General features: G+C 35.8%; 4 protein-coding genes across 6 annotated transcripts; 2 read left to right on the top strand and 2 right to left on the bottom strand.

The window, feature by feature from the left end:
• The first annotated feature begins 584 nt into the window (after positions 1–584).
• LOC111788740 (putative RNA-binding protein C1827.05c) lies at positions 585–3,408 on the top strand. Its single transcript, XM_023669247.2, has 8 exons — positions 585–790; positions 925–1,039; positions 1,135–1,190; positions 1,656–1,703; positions 1,796–1,893; positions 2,021–2,090; positions 2,173–2,283; positions 3,072–3,408. The coding sequence occupies exons 1-8, from the start codon at positions 701–703 to the stop codon at positions 3,120–3,122; spliced, it is 639 nt and encodes a 212-aa protein (XP_023525015.2). The 5' UTR covers positions 585–700; the 3' UTR covers positions 3,123–3,408.
• A 1,970-nt stretch (positions 3,409–5,378) lies between these two features.
• LOC111788662 (cytochrome P450 77A3-like) lies at positions 5,379–7,158 on the top strand. The gene has a single exon (XM_023669127.2). The coding sequence runs from the start codon at positions 5,525–5,527 to the stop codon at positions 7,058–7,060; it is 1,536 nt and encodes a 511-aa protein (XP_023524895.2). The 5' UTR covers positions 5,379–5,524; the 3' UTR covers positions 7,061–7,158.
• A 1,515-nt stretch (positions 7,159–8,673) lies between these two features.
• Positions 8,674–12,573, bottom strand: LOC111788586 (RING-H2 finger protein ATL38). Its single transcript, XM_023669009.2, has 3 exons — positions 11,753–12,573; positions 10,984–11,081; positions 8,674–9,303 (listed from the first exon to the last, which is right to left on the bottom strand). Exons 1-3 carry the CDS (start codon positions 11,909–11,911, stop codon positions 8,898–8,900), a joined length of 663 nt encoding a protein of 220 aa, XP_023524777.2. The 5' UTR covers positions 11,912–12,573; the 3' UTR covers positions 8,674–8,897.
• A 1,913-nt stretch (positions 12,574–14,486) lies between these two features.
• On the bottom strand, positions 14,487–19,727 carry LOC111788440 (transcriptional regulator ATRX). 3 transcript variants are annotated; one of them, XM_087128421.1, is made up of 8 exons: positions 19,532–19,727; positions 19,323–19,401; positions 17,817–17,937; positions 17,304–17,734; positions 16,360–16,705; positions 15,408–16,008; positions 14,951–15,010; positions 14,487–14,823 (listed from the first exon to the last, which is right to left on the bottom strand). In XM_087128421.1, exons 2-7 carry the CDS (start codon positions 19,355–19,357, stop codon positions 14,976–14,978), a joined length of 1,569 nt encoding a protein of 522 aa, XP_086984547.1. In that variant the 5' UTR covers positions 19,358–19,401; positions 19,532–19,727; the 3' UTR covers positions 14,487–14,823; positions 14,951–14,975. The 3 variants fall into 3 exon arrangements, with proteins under 3 accessions (XP_086984547.1, XP_086984515.1, XP_023524578.2); XM_087128389.1 differs by having other exon boundaries at positions 14,805–15,010; XM_023668810.2 differs by having other exon boundaries at positions 14,805–16,008; positions 19,532–19,726.
• Positions 19,728–21,701: the final 1,974 nt, after the last annotated feature.

Below are 21,701 nucleotides of genomic sequence, written 5' to 3'. Positions count from 1 at the left end.
TGTTAGTCACAATGATGAGTGTATGACTTGGTTGAGCTACTCTTTTGAGCTCGAGGTCGAGGTCGTTTCATCAAACTGTGTATTGGCCTATTTATAAAGGGTTTCTAAGGTGTTGTTTTATTAGTATGAATGTCTTTAGTACTTAGAAGGTATGCAATTGAAAAATCACCCCTGTTTCAACGGTTAGAGATAATCAAAGTTAAGGTTTTTCCTCTTCCTCATCCAAATCTCGACGGCGTTCCCATCTTAATATTAAGGTAGCCATCCATCCCTGAATGTTGCCTGGTACTGTTCACTTCCGTCACCTGTAATCTGCATCCCCTTGTGTGGGCGTGAAAAAATGAAATTTCTCAAAGCAACTCCCAAGTTTTAGACTTAGGAGTCAACTTTCTCGAATGAGCATTATATCAATTCGTAAAATCCACTAAATAAATCGTAATCGTCTTAACTATTGAGTCAAAGGCTTCAAAAATACTTTATTTTTCAGAAGGGGCATTTTGGACAAAGAAAAAATATGAAGGGGCTAATTTGTCAATTTCCCAATTTTTCGCCTGACCTAAACCCTAATGCCCGTTTATTGTTTCAATCGTAAAGCTCTGAGACATTGCTCACTTTCCGCTTACAATTTGCTGTGTCTGCACCGATAAGTTCGTGGCAATTTAGGGAATTCTAGGGTTTGATTCCCTTTTGCTTGAATTCAATGGGGGCTAAGGCGAAGAAAGCTATGAAGAAGAAACTCAATAAGGCTACTTCTCTGTTATCCAACAAGAAGGAATCTGCCGATTTCTTGGTATGTATGTTCGTCGTACTGTTCATCAACCCCTTCGATTCGGACTTGGTTATTACATCTCTTTATCTCTCTAGTGTTTCATGCACTTATTCCTCTCTCTTGCCTCTGATTTTCTTATTCTCTCTGTTTTTAAGCCATTGGAGGGTGGTCCTGGGCGTAAGTTACCGGCACAAAAGCCATTGGAAAGTACTGCTACTGTTCTTTACATTGCTCGCATACCGCATGGTTTCTTCGAGAAGGAGATGGAAGGTTTGGCAGCTCACATTTTACATTCAATGAATTAAGTATGAGTCTATTGTTATCTTGTCTGCTACGTACGTCTTAACCCCTATAGTTTTTTGCAGGGTTTTTCGGACAGTTTGGGAAAGTCAAAAGATTAAGAATTGCACGGAATAAAAAAGTAAGGCTCTTATCTGCAAAATGTTTTTCCAGAAAGAAAATATATGTTCATGGGAGAGTATTGCGTTACAATAATCACTAGATTCTGTGCTTTGTGGCGGTTTGGATTGAGTTAAACAATAGGATTTTTAGAGATGTGGAGTAGTCTTGATTGAGTTTGAGAGGTAGTTAGGTTTAATGCCTCTTTATAGACATTGATCACTAGGCCTTATTGTAATTATAGTCTTGGTTTGATTTTGTTTGATTGGAATCCCTTCTTGTAGCTGTTTTGGGACGTTTGTTGGGCTTAGTTTTTTGTTTGCCCTTATACATTCTTTTATCTTTCTCAATGAAAGTTCGACTTATTTGAAAAAAAACACACCAGATTTTACTGATAATCGTAACTTCTTGACTTAATTTAACGTTCTTTTGAAGTATCTTCATCTTTGTTTTAATCTATTATGATATATACTTTTTCTGTATGCAGACTGGGAAGTCGAGGCATTTCGGCTACATTGAGTTCGATTCTCCAGAGGTGCTATTATCTATTTAGGACGTTTGTGCAGATTGTTTTCATAGTTTTAGTTTTTCATATTATCCTAAATTTGGATTTTGTAAGCACCACAGGTGGCAAAAATTGTAGCTGATTCTATGCATAACTATTTGTTGTACGAACACATTCTGAAAGTTCATCTAATTGCTCCCGAACATGTTCATCCCAAACTGTAAGTAATCAATTGCATTTCTGCTGCTAGAATTTTCTTCCACCCATGTGTTGACAGACACGATTGTTGAATATTTCAACCGATATTGTTTATTTTTCGCTCAAGTGTTATCATGACATATTTACAGATGGAAAGGTTTTAACTATCGCCACATTCCCTTAAACTGGTCTGAACTTGAACGTAAAAAGCACAACAAGGTATCAACTATCAAGTTTGGAGAATTATCTTGTAGACCATAAACAAACATATTTTTTTTACATATTTTTGGATAATTTTCAGGAAAGGACATTGGGTGAGCACAGGAAGTTGGTGGAGAGGATCTTGAAGCGGAATCAGGCTAGACAGAAGAGGATAAGAGCTGCTGGGATTGATTACGAGTGCCCAGAAATTGTAAGCATTTTCTTTTTCCTGAAGATTATTAATATTGGTATCGATATTTAGCCCATTCCTCAGTGTTATTGGCTGATTGCTGCTTTGTGATTGAACAATTCCCATGCCATAAGAAACTTGGGGGCTTTTTCTGTGTTTTTCTTTTTTTTTAAAAAAAAGCTAGAACTTTCGTTGAGAAAAATGAATGAAAAAAGGGGGTTTTCAGTCCAAAAAGGAGCTAAACAAAACTAAACCTGAAAAAGAAAAGATGGCTCCAATCTAAAACAATATAGCTAAGAGGATGATTCAAACGAACTTAGGAGTACACACCCGATAGAGACATCGAGTGAACCTAGCAAGTGTTAACGTCTCTCAGGAGCTCACATTGGTATTGTACAGCCTCTGTGAGTCACTTCACTTGTTCATGGTTCCCATACGGTTGGCCACTATGAGCACCTCACTTTTCATGATTTCCATATGAAAAATGGTCTTATATAGACAATTTAAGGATATGATATTTAGGTAATCCTCTTTATCAATTCGTATATTTTCTATAGTTGAAGTGATGTTTAGTTTTATCAGAGTGCACTGCCAAACCTGTTTAGCTTCATGTGCTTGTATGCATGCCTTGTTAGAACTTAGCAACATATGATGCCTCCCTCCCCCTTCTCATTAGATCCCGGTTGGTCACACCAAAACATTTCTTCGTTTGAGATTCAATTTCGGTATTTTAACGCCGAAATACTGCAGGAAGGGGCTTCTTCCCTCCACCTCCATTTGTTTTTCTGCTGAATTTGAAATTTTTGCAGGTGGGTAGCGTCCAACCAACTCCCAAGAAGATCAAATTTGATGAAGATTAGAACGAGCGTCGAGTTCATTAAATCTATAATATTGTCACAATAGAGAGGAAGGATGGAAGAATGATGATGAGAGCCAGCCATTGCATCTTCCCAGTTTCTTATATGCTCTGGGAGGTAACCTTCTTGAATCTCCAAATTTTGATCTTTGAAATTTTGTGTTGAACCCTTTTGTTTCTAAGAAACAGGAACTGAAATAGTATATTGTAGTTATTAATCTCCATTAGTAATAAATACTTGCTCCAATGTTGTATGCCTATAAATGATAATCTTTAAAGTAGTTTAGCCATTAAGACTTGACTAATTCAAAGTACTTGCCATGCCATTATGAACCCAACGGTTTCATATGATAACCTTTTAGTGTTTGAAAATTATGTTTATATATAAAAATTGAAATAGAAATTTAAGAAAAATAAATGGGCCATGATTGAGTTAAATGCAAAGTGGGTTCATAAAATTAGTCACAGTGTTTGAAGCAATAAAGTAAGTGGTGGTTTTCTTTCATTTTCTTCTTAATTGAACGGCAACCCTCTTCTTATAATTTGTTGACATAAACGTCCAATCCATGAAACAATTCTATTACATAATTAAGATTCTTCTAAGTTTAGGTATTTAGGGTTATTTTCATGTTCGGTAATTTCTTTCTCGATGTTTATGTTTGGACTACGCTATGTTCATTTGGTTTGATCCTATGTTCGTTTGGTTTGATCCTATGTTCGTTTGGTTTGATCCTTGGTTTTTCTAGTGATACTGTTGTTCAACAATATAGTACAATCTCCATTTAAATGCTAATAAAGAAAAAAAAAAGTAATGAAATGGGGTTTCCACAACTATAGTGTCGTTTGTAAATGAATTGAGTATTTAATTTTACACAACTTCCCCCCTCCCTCCCCAACCAACCCTTAAATCAACACTTTCCGCCCATTGTACTCTTTCATTTTAATTATTCCACTTTCCTCATCCTAACCACTCTTTAAAATATTTGTTTCAAACAAAGTATATATATGCTAGGAATCACGACTCTCCACAATAGTATGATATTGTCAACTTTAAGTATAAGCTCTCATGGGTTTGCTTTGGGCTTCCCCAAAAGGTCTTGTATCAATGGAGATATATTCCTTTACTTATAAATTCATGATCATTCTCTAAATTAGTTAATGTAGGACTCACTTTTAACAATTCTCAACAATATATATATATATCGACAAACTTTAATAGATGAAACAATATGGGACTCACTTCCAACAATTCTTAACAAAATATATATATATATATATATATATATATCGACACACTTTAATAGATGAAATTAATTAGGTTAAAAAGGATGAACTTTAATTAGTTAATTACCAACAATTCTCAACAATATATATATATATCGACACATTTTAATAGATGAAATTAATTAGGTTAAAAAGGGTGAAGTTTAATTAGTTAATTACCAACAATTCTCAACAATATATATATATATATATATCGACACATTTTAATAGATGAAATTAATTAGGTTAAAAAGGGTGAAGTTTAATTAGTTAATTACCAACCATTCTCAACAATATATATATATATGGACACAGTTTAATAGATGAAATTAATTAGGTTAAAAAGGGTGAACTTTAATTAGTTAATTAGGTTAAAAAGGGTGAACTTTAATTATGGGCATATAACAAAGCGCCCTCACGTTGCATTCCTCCTTTATCCTTGCATTGCTTTTAAAATATTAAATGCGCAAAACAACTCAACTAATCTTTTTTTCACTTATATATATATATATATATATATATATATATATATAATATTCAATAATATCTTTAAATTTTTATTTAAAAAAAATGATTATTTTTTATAAACAAAATTATTAAAAATATTTGTGAAGTTTAAAAATAGTATTAAACATATTTAATATTGATAAATTAAAAAATTTTAAAAATTATTATTAATATATAATATTCCTTTTCAATTTTAAGGATATTAATCATAAAAGAAATTAAATTTTTTTTTTATAAAAGTTTAAGGATATCAATATTTTTATTTTTGAAATGTGATATTTTTAAATTTTTTTTAAAGATTTGAAAGTTAAGGGTTTTTTTTTTTTTTTTTTAAGATTCTTTAGAAAATTTGTAAGTATTTCTAAAATAAAATATTAATGGATTTTATATTTTTTTTTTATTTTCTTTTAGTTTAATAATAATTTTAATTTTAAAAAAAAAAACTAAAAGTAATATCAAACTTTTAAAATAAAAATACAAATACTTTAAAAAAAAAAAATGAAAGACAATAATTAATAATAATAATAATACCAAGAGTTGTGGGTTACCTTTATAAATTTCCCTCTAAAATTGCTTCTTCTATCCTTCTCCTTCTTCTTCTCCCTCTGTCGTAAACTTCCTTCGCCAAACTCAACAATGGCGTCGTCCTCTTTCTCCGATCACTACCTCCAACTTTTCTTCTCACTTATAGCCTTAGCACTCTCTGTACTCATCTTCTTTCTCATCCAAAAACGTATCTCCAAGAAACGGCTCAACCTCCCGCCGGGACCCCGCGGATGGCCGGTCGTTGGAAACCTCTTCCAGGTCGCCCGCACCGGCAAGCATTTCTTCGAATACATCGAAGACTTTCGCCTGATTTATGGCCCAATCTTCACTCTCCAGTTGGGCTCTCGCACCATGATCATCTTGTCCGGCGCCGACCTCATCCATGAAGCCCTAATCAAGCGCGGCCCTGCCTTCGCCAGCCGTCCTTCTGAGAATCCAACCCGAATCGTCTTCAGCTGCAACAAATTCTCTGTCAATGCCGCCGTCTACGGCTCCCTCTGGCGCTCCCTCCGCCGAAACATGGTCGAGAACATGCTCTCTTCCAGCAGCTTGAAGGAATTTCGCGACGTTAGAAAAAACGCCATTGATAATCTCGTTGAACGCATCCGAGCCGACGCCGCCGCCAACGGTGGTGCTGTTTGGGTGTTGAAGAATGCTAGATTCGCTGTGTTCTGTATTCTCTTGGCGATGTGCTTTGGATTAGAAATGGACGAGGAATCGGTTGAGAAAATGGATCAAGTTCTTAAAACCGTTTTGATCACTGTCGATCCGAGAATCGACGATTTTCTCCCGATTTTGAGGCCGTTCTTCTCCAAGCAGAGGAAACGCGCCATGGAAGTGAGAAAAGAGCAAATCGAATTTGTCGTACAGTTCATCAATCGAAGGAAAAAAGCACTTCAAAATCCAGGATCAGACATTAACGCAACTTCATTTTCATACCTCGATACGCTCTTCGATCTCAAGGTCGACGGCCGGGAATCGTCCCCAACAGACGCCGAATTAGTCACTCTCTGCTCCGAATTCCTCAACGGCGGCACAGACACAACGGCCGCCGCAATCGAATGGGGAATCGCAGAGCTAATCACAAACCCTAACATCCAGAACAAACTACACGAAGAAATCAAACAAACAGTAGGCGAAAGAAAAGTAGAGGAATCAGATGTGGAGAAATTGCCATACCTTCAAGCCGTAGTGAAGGAATTACTGAGAAAACACCCGCCGACGTACTTCACGCTGACGCATTCGGCGACCGAGGCGACAAAACTCGGCGGATACGACATTCCGGTGGAAGCGAACGTGGAGGTTTACTTGGCGGGAATCAGCAAGGATCCGGAAGTGTGGAAGAATCCGGAGAAGTTCGAGCCGGAGAGATTCACGTCCGGTGAAGACGATGCGGATATGACGGGAGTGAAAGGAGTGAAGATGATTCCGTTCGGAGTGGGGAGGAGGATTTGCCCTGGATTGGGAATGGCGACGATTCACGTTCATGTGATGCTAGCGAGATTGGTTCAGGAATTTGAATGGAGTTCGTATCCGCCGAAGAGTAAAATAGATTTCACGAAGAAGTATGAGTTTACTGTGGTGTTGAAGAACTCTCTCAGAGCCATTGCCACAAACAGGGCTTAGGGCATCCAACAAGAAGAAGAAGAAGAAGAAGAAGAAGATATTTCGCAATTTTAAACCTTTAAATATTTAATTAGCATTATTAGTAAAAAAAAAAAAAAAAAAAAAAAAAAGCTAAATTAATATTATTATTATTATTCTAACTTTTAAACATATTTTTGAGAAAGAATGGTTACTTTATTTTAAAAATATCCTTGAAATGTTTGAAAATTTTATTACTATTCATAAATATATTTTTAAATTTCTTAAAAAAAAAAAATTTAAGATATTAATGAAATTTATAAAAACTCAGATGTATTTTTTAAAAGTTGAAGAGTATTTTTGAAACAAAATATTAACGATTTTCAGTATTTTTGAATTTTTTTTAAAAGTTTAAAAATATATATATTTTAAGATATTTTTGAAAGTTAGAGGGTATTATTGAAACTTTGGATACTTTAAAGGTATTTTCGAGCTAAAAGACAAAGTTTAAGAATATTTCTATTAATTATAATTTAGTCCGTATTATTTAAAAAAATTCAAACTGAGATAAATTTATTAAAAATTGTAAAAATATAAAGGACAAAATTGAAAATTAAAAAAAAAGGGATGAAAATTAGGGGGGGAAACACTAGATTAGAGAGTAAACCATATATTTGGGTAAAATGAATATCTTAAAATTGAATTAAATTTGATATCAGTTATCAGTTTTGCTACCCTTACTCTTCCAATTATTAATGATAATTGCATTTAATAATAAAGAATAAAGTAAAAACCCAAATCAAAACACCCAAACTATAATTAATTAATTAATTAATTAATATGTTAATTAAAGAACATATTAATTAAATAGGTGAGACGAAGAACAACTGATTAATAAGTGCATGTGAAAACAAGAACAGAGTCAACAAGAAGAAGAAGAAGAAGCTGTTGTTTAATATTTAATGTGACAGCACAAAGTGGAGAGATTCCGATTTGGGTCACCTCTTCCGGTGTTCATAGCCCCCACAGGAAACTACATCAAAACTCCATAAACACAAACACCATAAGCCACAGAATGAGAAAACTTCTTGTACGAGAATAACCGTAACTACGGCTAGCAAATATTATCTGCTAGGGAGACGTTTCCACACCCAACCGATGTGAGATCTCACAATTCTCTCCCTTTTGAGGTCAGCATCCTCACTGACACTCGTTCCCTTCTTCAATCAATGTGGGACCCCCTAATCCACCTCCCCCCTTGGAGCCTAGAATCTTTGCTGGCACACCGCCTCGTGTCTGCCCCCCTTCAGGGCTCAACCTTCTCGTTGACCCATTGTACAGTGTATGGCTCTGATATCATTTGTAACGATCCAAGCCCACTGCTTTAAGCTTTTCCTTTCAGGCTTCCTCTCAACTATTTTAAAATGTAGGGAGAGGTTTCCACACCCTTATAAAGAATGATTCGTTCTCGTCACCAACCGATGTGGGATCTCACAATAACATATTCTCTGTTCTGGTTTTGGACGCTATGGTTTGGAGAAAGTGAAAATCCTATCTTTGTGGTATGATAAAACCTCATAAATAGTCTCTTCTATTGTTAGAAGCCACTCACGGAGTGGATACGTGCAGTTAGCTATCTATGTGTAGACGAAACGTATAAAAGGGGGTTCATGGTGTACTTAATGTTGTGCAGAAGAAAAGTAACAAAACTGCTCAAACCAGCAACAGATTAGTTCACTACAAGCAAGACTTATGTACAGTGGTAAATAACAAGACAGACAACCTTTCTAAGCAGATAGATAGCTAAGGACATCTACTTTTGGGACACAGCTCTCTTACCAATCCAAACTCCTATCACAAACCAACCACAGAGAAATTCTCAAGCATTTGATGGACTTACTACATTTTTGTTTCTTGAGCCTTTACTATTCAGGTTACCTTCGGTAAACGAGGAAGCGTTCTCTATCGGATCCGCTGCTCCGTTAGCCTGATTCTCTTGGATTGGTTCCAACCCAGTGTTTTCATGGTCGCTTAATGGGAACCCATGGCAGGGATAAGCACAGACGTCTGAGTTGAGGTTGTAATGAGAGCGAATGGCTGAACTAAACAAGGGTTGTAATGTTCGTTTCTTGTCTGGGACCTCGCGTAACGATGTACGACAAACTGGGCACGTTGAGTGCCGATGCAGCCATATGTCTATGCAGGTCACATGGAAGGAGTGTCCACAGTAGGGGAGAATGCGCAATAAGTCTTCACTGTGATAATCTGCTAAGCAAACTGTGCATCTGCCATTTTAAATACAGAAACAAACCATTAAGCTCGGTTTTGAACCGTCTTATTCCTTCCAACTTTTTCGTACCGATACAAGAATGGTACTAGAGAGGAAGCCATTACTAAAACACAGAAGGAGAAGAAACATCATCATGCTTATGTTTTCAATGATACCTTTTACACTTCGCTAACATCACCAATCAGTCGGTATTAGATTAGATTTTCAAAACGTAGCTCAATTGACCAAAGCATATAAACTATAAGATTACGTCCTATAGCCCTATTTCAGCTGTGGGCAGCCTATTCTCTTGCCTCATGTTTTCAACAGCACCATCAGAGGTCCTATTTTGGAAGTGTATGGTAGGAAAGGGGGGAGGGCTAATGAGGCTTGATCTGTGAGTAAGGGAGAGGGCATGTGAGATTCCACATCCGTTGGAGAGGAGAATGAACCATTTTTTAAAACCTCTCCCTAGCAGACGCATTTTAAAACCATGAGGTTGACGGTGATACATAACAAGTCAAAGCGGACAATATCTACTTGTAGTGGGCTTGGGCTGTTACAGGACATCTGGTATGAGTGAGACCCATTTAATTAAGAGGTTCATTAGAGAGATACGAGTGGGATACAGTTCTGTAAACATGGTTAGCGAGAGGGGAGCAGGGCATCTTTTGGCAGGGGAAGAGAATAGGTGGTTATCGAGTTCGAGCTTCGCCTATATATCTTTTCCTTAACCATTACATGAACTAATAGAAGAGGTTCTCGAGCACGATGGGAAAGATATTTACAACAACTAGTAGATGTATTTAAGAGAGAGAGAGTGACACTACATTAACATAGTAGCGTTCGTTCCAAACCGTACAAGATTTAACTAGTAACTCCTTTTTCCTCATCTATTGCTAAGGGCCCAGGCTGATTAAAACTATGTTTGAAGCCAACTTACCAAAATATCTCATAAAAGAATCACCATTCTACTAACTTTTAAAGATATTTATTCAAGAGGCCATCAATCACTCTCACAAGCAATACCAACATGGCCCAACCTGTTTGTTCCTCCTTTTTGCTTTTCCACCTGAACAGTGTGACGGCTAAATATCTGGTTTGTGACACCTCATCCTACCACTCAATATTCACAAATGATTATGCTTGGGGAAAAACCATTCTAACTACAAGATCAATTCATTTTAAGCTCATCATACTCCCTTGAGCAGTTAGTCCTGTAACAGCCCAAGACTACCGCTAGCAGATATTGTCTACTTTGGTCCGTTACATATCGCCGTCAACCTCACGGTTTTAAAACACGTCTTGTTAGGGAGAGGTTTCCACACCCTTATAAGGAATGTTTCGTTCTCCTCTCCAACCGATGTGGGATCTCACAATCCACCTCCCTTAGGCCCAGTGTCCTCGCTGGCACACCATTCGGTGTCTGGCTCTAATACCATTTGTAAAAGCTCAAACCCACCACCAGCAGAGATTGTCTGCTTTAGGCCATTACAGATAAAACCACTATACTTTACATCAAAGAGACACCATAATAGAATCTTATCCAATCTTATCCAGAGGAAACAAATATCATCATATGTCACTGCCCATCTGGAGGCAATTTATGATTCGTGATATATATATCAGATAAAGAGATTTTCTAAAGAAATCATGAAACCAACGCTGTGAGACTGTGAAATGAAGGAGAACATACTGAGCATTCCTCATGGATGAGAAGTATTCATCACTATACTTCTTAGTTGGAAAGTTAGCTACAACAAAAGGCTCTACACCGTGTTGTCCCCGTTCGAGCTGCAATGAGGAAATTCATTGTGTAAATAAAGAGACGTCCACAAATGAATCAGCGTAAAGCAAGGGAAAAAGAACTAAAAAGAACTGCCTATAAGAACAAACAAGAATTGAGTATTCAGAGACCCTTTTTGTTCCTGTCTAACCTCTCCCAATTCATCAGTAGTTGACTAAAAGTGACAATGCAAAAAGGCTACTAAAAATGCATTAGCAGACCTACAGAAGAGAGACAACCAAGCTAACATGATATCACGATATATGGGTCAATAATAGGTCCGATGGTTCTTCGACTTTTTGTTTTGATTGCTTTCAAATTCAAATGGCTTTGGATCGAAGTGTAGGCCGAGTCATTTGAGATCAAACTTTAACCACGTGACTTGGTAAGCTATTGTCTCACCAACTAGCTAATCATAGAACAGAATTATATGTAACAATCTCTAAAAACGCGTGAGTTTTGCCTTTTTTAGTAGTCTCTTACAGCATATCAGAACGGAGTAAAACAACCGTATGAAATGAATGGTGAAACTACATTCAATTTGCAGAAATGCAAGAACTATAGTGCAGAGAGACAATCAAATCCAGTTTCTAGTGATAAATATGGCTCATGAATCAGCAGCACATGAAATGTATCAACAAATCTGGAAGCAAATTAAACATGAGAAAAACGAACTCACCCCACTGAGATCGGATCTAGAAGCGACAAGGAAGGAGCGCCTTGAAGCATTGAGATGAATCCGAGCACAAACAAGCCTCGTGCAGACGAACACGATGAACAAAGTACTCACAGTGAATCCAATCACAGTCATCACCAAATTTACACCAGAAGACATCATTCTCCAAATAACCTCTTCTCCTCAAATCAAATCTCCCTTTCTGCACTAATCGAAACCTCAAATTTCTCTTCTATTGCGAACTAAAATCGCGCGAACTTCAGCAAATTCAACCACGAAAGGAGTGATTCCAATCGCATTCACGCCAAAACTAGAACGAAAACCGATTCCCATGATGAATCATTTCAAGAACACGCTCGAACACAAATCGGAAACGCAAAAAAAAAAAAAAAAAAAAAAAAAAAAAAAAAAAAAAAAAAAAAAAGGGGAAGTTTAATCAGATGGCGACTACAAGCGAAAATCCGAGAGAAAACGATTGAAAGTACGGTGAAGAAATCGGGAATTTGCAAGAACTGAAAAGGAGAGAAGCCATTTGGAGAAATTTGAGTGCGGATTGAGAGAGAAACCCGAAGAACCCACCACCATGAGTTTTAAAATGGACTCACTGAGACAGTGGAATTGCAATACAAGTAGTGATGGGAAATGGAATCTTCTTATGATATTTAAAGAAAGAAGAATCAAATCTGTTCAGACTTTCATAGAAAAATTGAGCAACAGAAATGGGTGGGAAACAAATTTCAATCACTTGCCTTCATTTTATTATATGCCAAGTTGTTGCCTCCCTGAATCTAAAGAACTGCTAATCATGCTTTCAAAATGATTAAACCTGGCAATTTGATCCAAATAAACTAATGAATTCATAATTTATTGTGTTCATCTCTTAGAACATGCTTAACTGTTAACTCTAAGTCAAACACTGCTAAATTCATCCCAACCTTATCCACGCCAAATAAGTTTATATCATCTCTAGTTATCCTTCAAGTGAAATTTTAAATAATTTTAAATAATATAAAAACTATGAAACTTAAATTTTTTTTTAATACCGTTTCAGAAGACCAAGAACTATATATTATCGAATATCAAGAAATAACTTTTTTTTTTCTCTTAGTTACTCGGGAGAAAAAAAAAATGTTTTTTTAGTCCTTAATCTCAAATTAATTAATTAATTAATATTTTTCACGATAAAAAACCTACACTGTATTGAACAACGATTTAAACGTTTTTTTTTTTCAATCACTCAAATCAGAGCTAAAACGAAGGAGCTACAGTCGAAACAAGATACCTCAAAGATCGATACCTACAAAAATAATAATAATAATAATAATAACAACGAGTTTACCAACTTTTGAGCTAATTTGAACGGGTGGCACGAGGATTTTGGGGATTGATTTTGAAGCTTAAACTAAAACTTTTTCTAAGTATAGATTTGAATTGTAGGGAAAATACTTTTGTATTTATGTCCCTCCAAAAATAGCAAATTGTGTTTGTTTAAAATTTTACTTTAAAAGAATGGTCTAATCATAAAAAAAAATATTTTTATTGTACCTATATACAAAAAGTGAAACTACTTTGCTATATATATATATATATATATATATATATATATATATATATATCTTTTTATTTCTTAATTAATTTATTTATTGATAAATTAATTAAAATACTACCATCTTATTATCAATATATATATAGATAAAAAAAGGTTTATAATTATTTTTTAAATATATTTTTAAACGTTAATTTTGAAGTTAAATATAGTACTAACCGATATTTTTGAATTTTTTAAAAAATTTAAATTTTTTTTAGTTCTTAAATAAAAATTTTAAGAATATTAATAAAAAAAATTAATTTAAGGGTAATTTTGATTTTTTTTTAAAATTAAAGACAAAGTATTATAAAATACTATATATATATATTATTTATTTATTTATTGTGGGTGGAAAAGCAACTTTTTATTTGGGTCTAATCATGTTTACGAATGAGTGCTTTCCCATGTTGACAATGTCAATATATAAATAAATAAATAAATAAATAAAAAGATAATGATAGATTTTCTTTTTTTTTTCTAAAATACAATTGTGAATCAAAAATTGATTTATTTATTTTATAATAAATATTTCTATTTAATAAAAGTGAAAATAAAGACATATTTATCTGTAATAAAAAAAACAAAATTAGAAATAAAATATCTTTGCAAAGGTTAAAAAGAATTAAAAAATAAATATTTAAAAAAATGTAAGACCATCTTATTGATATAATACGACATCGTTTGTCAAAAATATCTTTACAAATTAGTGCTTTGTTTTATATTTTAAAAAACAAAGCATAAAAGTTCCTTTTAATCATGCCCCTTTGGGTATTCCCCTTTACATTATGAACTTGAGAACGAACCATATAACTCGAGGTCTTAAAAATGTTTTCACTGTGGTAAAAGGTGTACTTTTTGTCTCATGTTAGCACGACATTTTAATTAATGAGGGTAGCTAGTCAAACGTTGACGGGTTTGTATTTTAGCTAACGTCCCCATAAACACTATTCTTTCTACTTCTATCTTTTCTTAATTTCAATTAGACAATGATACGGTCGGTTTGTAACTAGAAAACATAAGATTGCTCATAAACTTCACACAAATATAAGAAGAGAAAAAAAATGAATATAAGTTCAGTTTGAGAATCAACCTGAACATAGTTTTAACTAGTCAAAACGTATACACTAAATCGAGAGGTTAGAGGTTCAAGTCCTACCTTGTTGAACTAAGAAAAAGTTAAATTCAGGAAGTCAGAGTACATACACCAAACCGATCGGACACAGAGCATACGAGAAAACCTAGTGGTAAGGAGCCCTAGAACAGGTTTAAACCTACCTAACCAAATATTTGATAACTTAAAACTCGGGTCGTCTCATTTTGCTATGGAGCTACCCTTGAACGGGCAAAGTTTTCCTAACGACTGAGAACATAGAACATGAACATTTAAACCGTTCTTGTTATGCAAGTCCGACTCGATACCCTAGCTATGAAAAGAAAAAACAAACACAAGCAATCTCCAGCAGAATCTCAGGGAACACATGAACATCTGATGACATAGAATTTGATGTAAACAAATAATCCTCAGTACAAATGAGTATAGGATTCAAATCATCAAATAGTTTATTTGTATATGGAAAGTTGAGAGTAAAATAAGCAGAACAACTTCAACTTACAGTATGATACAAGGCCAATTTCCTTCTAGCCTTCTAGCCTTCTAGCCATCCTCCTGGAACCTGAAATGTTTCACGTTAATACTCATAACTACAAGTAACTATCTATACATATTTGGCCTAAACTGATCATCATAGAATGAATATTGGTTCGGTGGAGGCATTTCTGCGGTCCGACCCGGAAAAGTTCTTAAAAAACCATCGTTATGATGAACGCTTGAGGAAACTGGACGTGATGGATCAAAATGAGGCTTCTGGCCTGGATTTTTCCATCTATTCTCAGGAAAATGGTTGGTTAGAAACCCATCTCGTGCGAAACCCGAACTAGTGTGGTAGTTGCTGTTGCGTAAACGAGGGTCTCTTAGAAAACTCGATCTATCCTCCATTTCATGACCGGGGAAAATTTGAACACTATCACCAGGATAACGAGTAGTTGTCAATCTTAACGGAGAATTCGAACCTGGGAAATTCGTTTGACTCGAAGCTTCGGCAGCAAAGTCAGTTGGAAGCCTGAAGAGCCCTGCACATCCAACAGGGATGTCTAACCTATCCCCAGCTTTTGGTTCAGAATGGGATGCAAAGGGTACTTGGTTGATTTTCTTTGTTAGTGATAGCTTCGCTTGTTTGAGCGCATCGAGGACACTATTTAACGCAGGTGGTTTGTGTGGCACCAATGCATATAGATCATTGTTACGGTACGGAGTTTCTTGGCTATGGATACCAGCATCACCATGAGATACTAATGGCCTGGCCGGGATCCCACGACCGAGTTCGGAGGTACGTGAAGGTTCTTCTTGGCATTGATTCACATTAGCCATAGGAAAGGTAAATTCTTCGAGTGACCGTGAAGTAGAAACACTATTCGTGTTCTGATCCTGCACGTCTTCCACATCAGCACACGGAGATGGGCCAAGCGTATTGGGCGGAGCTCGAGACGAACCTCTAGAGACACAATCTACTGCAACCTGCATTTTTGGCTCATCAGATAGATTTGGAGCTTGAGCCCTGATCTCGTCCCTTTCCTCAGTGATATCTGAATGGTTTCCAGGGTCACAAGAATCCTACATAAGCAATGAATTAAAAGAGAAGAATTAGTTCATACAACAATGTAATTTGCTCAAAACCAGAGGCAACATTTTAGAGGGACATGCGATCATCGTAAAGCGGGTAATATTCGTACTCTACTCATGAGGATTAAAATTTATCTTCAGTTTTTTTAACACAGAACAACTTCTCATGGATATCTCGAAAAGGAATAAAAGTTTAGGAATACGAACGTCGAGAACTAATAACTACTTCGGATCTTCCAAAGAAAACCGAGAACGGATCACGGACACAAGGGATTCAAATGCAACAAAATCAGAAAGCTTCTCAATACCAAAAACAAATAATCAGTTTCTGATGGAACATACCGGAGTACTGTTGTTATTTTCTCTGAACTTCTCTTCCCATTCTCTTTGAGCCTTTTCCATTGCTTCATATTGATCAATGAGTTGTGCTTGAGATTTCAATGCCTTCTCCATATCGTTTACGTTTTCATACCCATCTAAATCGTGATCTCGATCTTTAGTTCCTACGTTACCATGAACTTCAGAAGAACCTGAGCGTGTTTTTTCGTGAAGTTCATAGCCATCTCTCAATATCTTGTGCCCGTTTACAGAGAAATTCCGAGAGTCTTCTGAACAAGTAGACGGTGCGATCTCTGGAGAACAATCCACGGACGCCTCCGATTTGAGCTCTTGCTCCCCAGCTAGTGGTCTGGTATGCAAAAATACGAATCAATATCAAGTACAATGTTCAGAAAGTGTTCAAAACTCTACATTTATTTGGCACTAAATCTAAGGATTGAATTACACTTTTAAGGATCTATGGCATAGTAGAAGAAGCCAACTATCATCTATCGCCCGTATGAGATAAGCTAAACAGGTCTAATAGGGAGAGGTTTCCACACTCTTATAAAGAATGTTTCGTTCACCTCTCTAACCGATGTGGGATCTCACAATCCACCCCCCTTCGGGGCCCAGCGTCCTCGTTGGCACTCGCTTGGTGTTTGGCTCTGATACCGTTCGTAACAGCTCAATTTCATTGCTAACAGATATTGTCCTCTTTGGGTTTTTCCTTCGGGACTTCCCCTCAAGGTTTTAAAACACGTCCACTAAGGTGAGGTTTCCACACTCTTATAAAGAATGCTTCGTTTTCCTCTCCAACCGATGTGAGATCTCACATGCACATTCTACAACATGCCAGTAGAAGAATGCCAATAAGTTTCCAAGAACAATGGTCAATAGTCTTACAGGTGATCCAACTCAGAAGAAATTCCACAAATAGAGGACAGAAATAAACAGCTTAAGCATACCTCGCATCTCTACGTTTTATCTGGCGACACGATCTTCCAAGTTGGTGTTTTGGTGACGAAGAACCAATAGAAGCGAAACTGCTTCGACTTCTTACAGAATTTTTTTTGTACTTCTCACGAGTACGTGGTGAATCCTTGCGTCCTTTCCAAGACAGGCTTCCACCTAGCACTGGAGAAGTATCAATATCAGAACCTGCATATTCTTCACGTTCATTTCTCCTTCGTATTGAACTCGAGTTCACGTCTTCTCTTGCGGGGTCATTCCCAGCTTTCGATTCACACGGTGTTTCATGGTCCGAATTCGAATCAAATGTCTCAGAAATATCGCTAACCCCATTATCTTCTAAAATGGAAAGCACATCTGCTGTGGCCTTTTCAGCCATTTTTCTTTGAAGAGTAATGATCTTTAGCTGCTCCTCCAGTTCTGCAACCTACAGTAAACAAATCATATTTCCAGATCAAACACATAAGACAGAAACCAAAGAAAACCGACAAAAAAAACGAACACTGAACTCTTTTTGCTAGTTCATCAGCTCTTTGTCTTGCACTTTTTGAAACAGATCGTTCCGATAGAAGTCGAGCACGAAGAAACTCGATAGTCATTGCAGTTGTGTCCTCCACACCAAGGACAGTCCTGATGACCAATGATCATTAAAACAAACGCAAACCAAGGAGAGAAGCACTTCAACATTTAACCATAACCAAACATACTGCCAGAATACGATTACAGTTCATTTCATGATAACCATAAATTGTATGATGTTTTTATAAACATTAATTTAAAGAAATTGCATCTGATCTAAATCTAAGACAGAAACCTTAAGTTTCCATTTCTCTTGTGTATATGTCCCATCAAGTAAATGTCTCTCGATCTTTAGCTTTGAGACGAAGCCGTTTACATCCTTACGGAGCTATGTCTCGATCGTGTTATTAATGAAATGGGATGGTACAAGAGAAAATAACAAAAGGATCATATGAAAAATGGGTGAGAAAATATGAGGCCAAATATAAACAAAAGGAAACCATTAAATTTTTCATATGACCAGCGGTCTAAGCCTGCCATTGTTGATACTGAGCAAGTAATCGTTCCATAACAGCCCAAGTCTACCGCTAGCACATATTGTCCTCTTTGAACTTTCCCTTCCGGACTTCCCTTCATCTTTGGGTTTTCCCTTCCGCGCTTCCCCTCAAGGTTTTAAAACGTGCCTGCTAGAGATAAGTTTCCACACCCTTATAAAGAATGTTTCGTTCCCCTCTCCAATGTGGAATCTCACAGTCCACCCCTCTTCAAGACCCAACGTCCTCGCTGGCACTCGTTCCTCCAATACCATTTGTAACAGCCCAAGAAGTTTTCACACCCTTATAAAGAATGCTTCATTACCCTCTCCAATGTAGAATCTCACGATCCATCCCTCTTCAAGACCCAGCGTCATCACTGACACTCGTTCCTCTAATACCATTTGTAACAGCCCAAGAAGTTTCAACACCCTTGTAAAGAATGCTTCGTTCCCCTCTCCAACCGATGTAGAATTTCACAATCCACCCTTCTTCAAGGCCCAGCGTCCTTGTTGGCACTCATTCCTCTAATACCATTTGTAACAACCCAAGCCCACCGCTACCATATATTGTCCTCTTTAGGCTTTCCCTCCCGGGCTTCCCCTCAAGGTTTTAAAATGGGTCTACTAGGGAGAGGTTTCCACACTCGTATAAAGAATGCTTCGTTCCCCTCTCCAACCGACGTGGGATCTCACAATTACTCTAACTCTTAGAGGATAGAAAACAACTGATTCATACTCCAGAATCATATGAACATCTTGTAAATCCAATCTTAAGTACTTAGTTCGAGATCAAACCGCCTATCACTGGCTACACAAGCTCAAATTATAACGAAAAACTTAGAACAAGACACAGACAAGCACAAAAACAAAACCCACGAACTAAAAAATCACTTCAAACACTGAAAATCAGAGCCAAAAACAGGTTAACTACGAGAATTAAAGATATCCAGATGAGCCTCACCTCGGATCTTGCTGATCCTGATCGGGATTCTCCATTATCTAATTGATAAAAACAAATTCCGCGTCGAACTTTCCAGTTTCTACACAGATGGAAGCGAAGAACAAAACGAATTGCTATGAACTCGGCATCAAAAACAGAACAATTGAGCAGAACAGAAATGAAAGACTCAGAGAAAATTGGAAGAAGAGATTTAAGAAACCCATGCTGACCTCAAAAGGAAGCTTCCATGAACCCTAACATAGACTTTTACTTTCACTGTGAGAGTAGGAGGTGAGAATGGTAGACAAATTCCATTACCACGACCGTTCGATTGAGCATCGATGGGACCTAAAAATCAACAGCATTCCTGAATGTTTGGGTCCGATTTGTTCGAAACACTGTCCTCTGCAATTGAAGCACATTAAAGGTGCTGATGAAAGCAGTATCATTTTCTACAAATTTTATTTACATTAAACTGTTAGTGATTATATTTAAATAATATATATTAAATTTAAAAAAATAGCAGAACTTATAAACTCCGGATCATTCCCCAAATTTGTCGATGTGGGACTTTTATTATCCAACAACTTATAAACTCATGATCATTCCCTAAATTAGTCGATGTGGGACTTCCATCATCCAACACCTCCCATCGAACAAAGTGCGCCTCCCCTTAATCGAGGTTCGACTCCTTTGGACTCTTAGTCATTTTTACTGCCTTCGAGGAGACTTGACTCCTTTTCTTTTGGAGTTCTTTGTTCGATATTTGAGGATTTATCAATCAATTGGCACGACTAAGTTTAGGGAATGGCTCTGATACCATGTTAGACGAACACGACTCTCCACAATGGTATGATATTGTTCATTCTAAGCATAAACTCTCATGTCTTTGCTTTGGGTTTCTCCAAAAGGCCTCATACCAATGGAGTTAGTATTCCTCGCTTATAAACCCATAATCATTCCCTAAATTAGCGGATGTGACTTCTATCATCCAACAATATCAACACTTCATAGATTATCTCCAAATTTTATTTATTTATTTTTTTAATGTGGAGGTCGAATTTTCTTTCTCCGATTTATTTAAAGAATCATATTTATGGACATTAACGACTAAAATCTTATAAATTTCAAATATTAAATATTCATAAGTCACAGTGTATCAGTTACAAACATCAAATGTTTTTAATTTCCGTGATAATTTTCAAGTTGACCCGATGAAAAAAATATCAACTTGTGAACCCGACGTTCCAAAAATTTGACCCAATTCCAACCCAGTTTTTATGGTTTGGACTGGGTAGTTCAATTTGGTTGGATTTTCGAGTCATATGAATGTATTTGTTATTTATTCGTTCTATTTTGTTTTAATAAATCGAATAAAAAATTAATTATCGTACTTTTTAACATAATAATTATGAATAAATAATAATATTATTATAGTGAGAAAATGCAAATGAATTTTAAAACTTCAAAATCGAACTTAAGAAAGCAATCAACGTTAGAGTGACTTTTACGCAATTAAAATAATATATATAATTATAAAAGAAAAATGGTCCAATTATGACCCAAAAAAAAAAATCCAATTATCACCACAAAAAATAAATCAAAAAATTATTTAATTATTATTTTAATTTAAATACTTTGTCTCATTTGCTGTACATAAGTTATTAATAAAATCTTTCATCTCGGTGTGTGTGCGTAGTTGAGCAATCCTAACCGTCCATCTTCCATCTAACACATCTTTAACCGTAAGCCTGTTTTAGATCATTGAATCCAATAAAATAATGAAGAATATATATGTGAATATTTGCTGAATCCACCACACTTAAATGGTGGGGAAAGTTCTCTTATTTATAATCATTTACCGAATACAGAAATACAATAAATTATAAATAATATAGAAATAACAATAAAAAAAAATAATAAATTAATACAATATATTTACTTTAATAAGAGGATATACCCACAGTAAGGTAAATATTTAGTTCGCACCGTCAATTATTCTTAACAAAAAAATGGTTTAGAATTAAAAATTATATTTTAAGAGTTGAGTAATTAAAATAAATAAATAAAAATTAAAGACAAAATCACATTTTTAAAGGGGAATTACTAAAAAAAACGACCATAAAGGACAAAATAACAATACAAAGAGAATTTTTAATTGTTTTCTCCTTCCTTTGTTGATAGAGTCAACCGATTAAATTCAACAACACCGACTTCTGAAGTTTGATCCGAGTTACAAATGTACACGTGGAACTACCTAGCTGGCACAGTGGTCGTATCGTATTTCGACACGTGTCAATGCATGCAATATATTAAAAAAAATTGCAATATTTCTTACCCATTTTATGAGTGTTCAAAATTGGTTAAAAGTGAAAGTATTTTAGAATATTAGAGAAAGAT

The sequence above is a fragment of the Cucurbita pepo genome, chromosome 1 (assembly GCF_057944985.1).
Source record: "Cucurbita pepo subsp. pepo isolate OVF chromosome 1, ASM5794498v1, whole genome shotgun sequence".
In the NCBI taxonomy this organism is placed as follows: Eukaryota; Viridiplantae; Streptophyta; class Magnoliopsida; order Cucurbitales; family Cucurbitaceae; genus Cucurbita; species Cucurbita pepo.
Note: the sequence above shows the minus strand (reverse complement) of the source record. Positions and strands in the feature narration are given on the sequence as shown.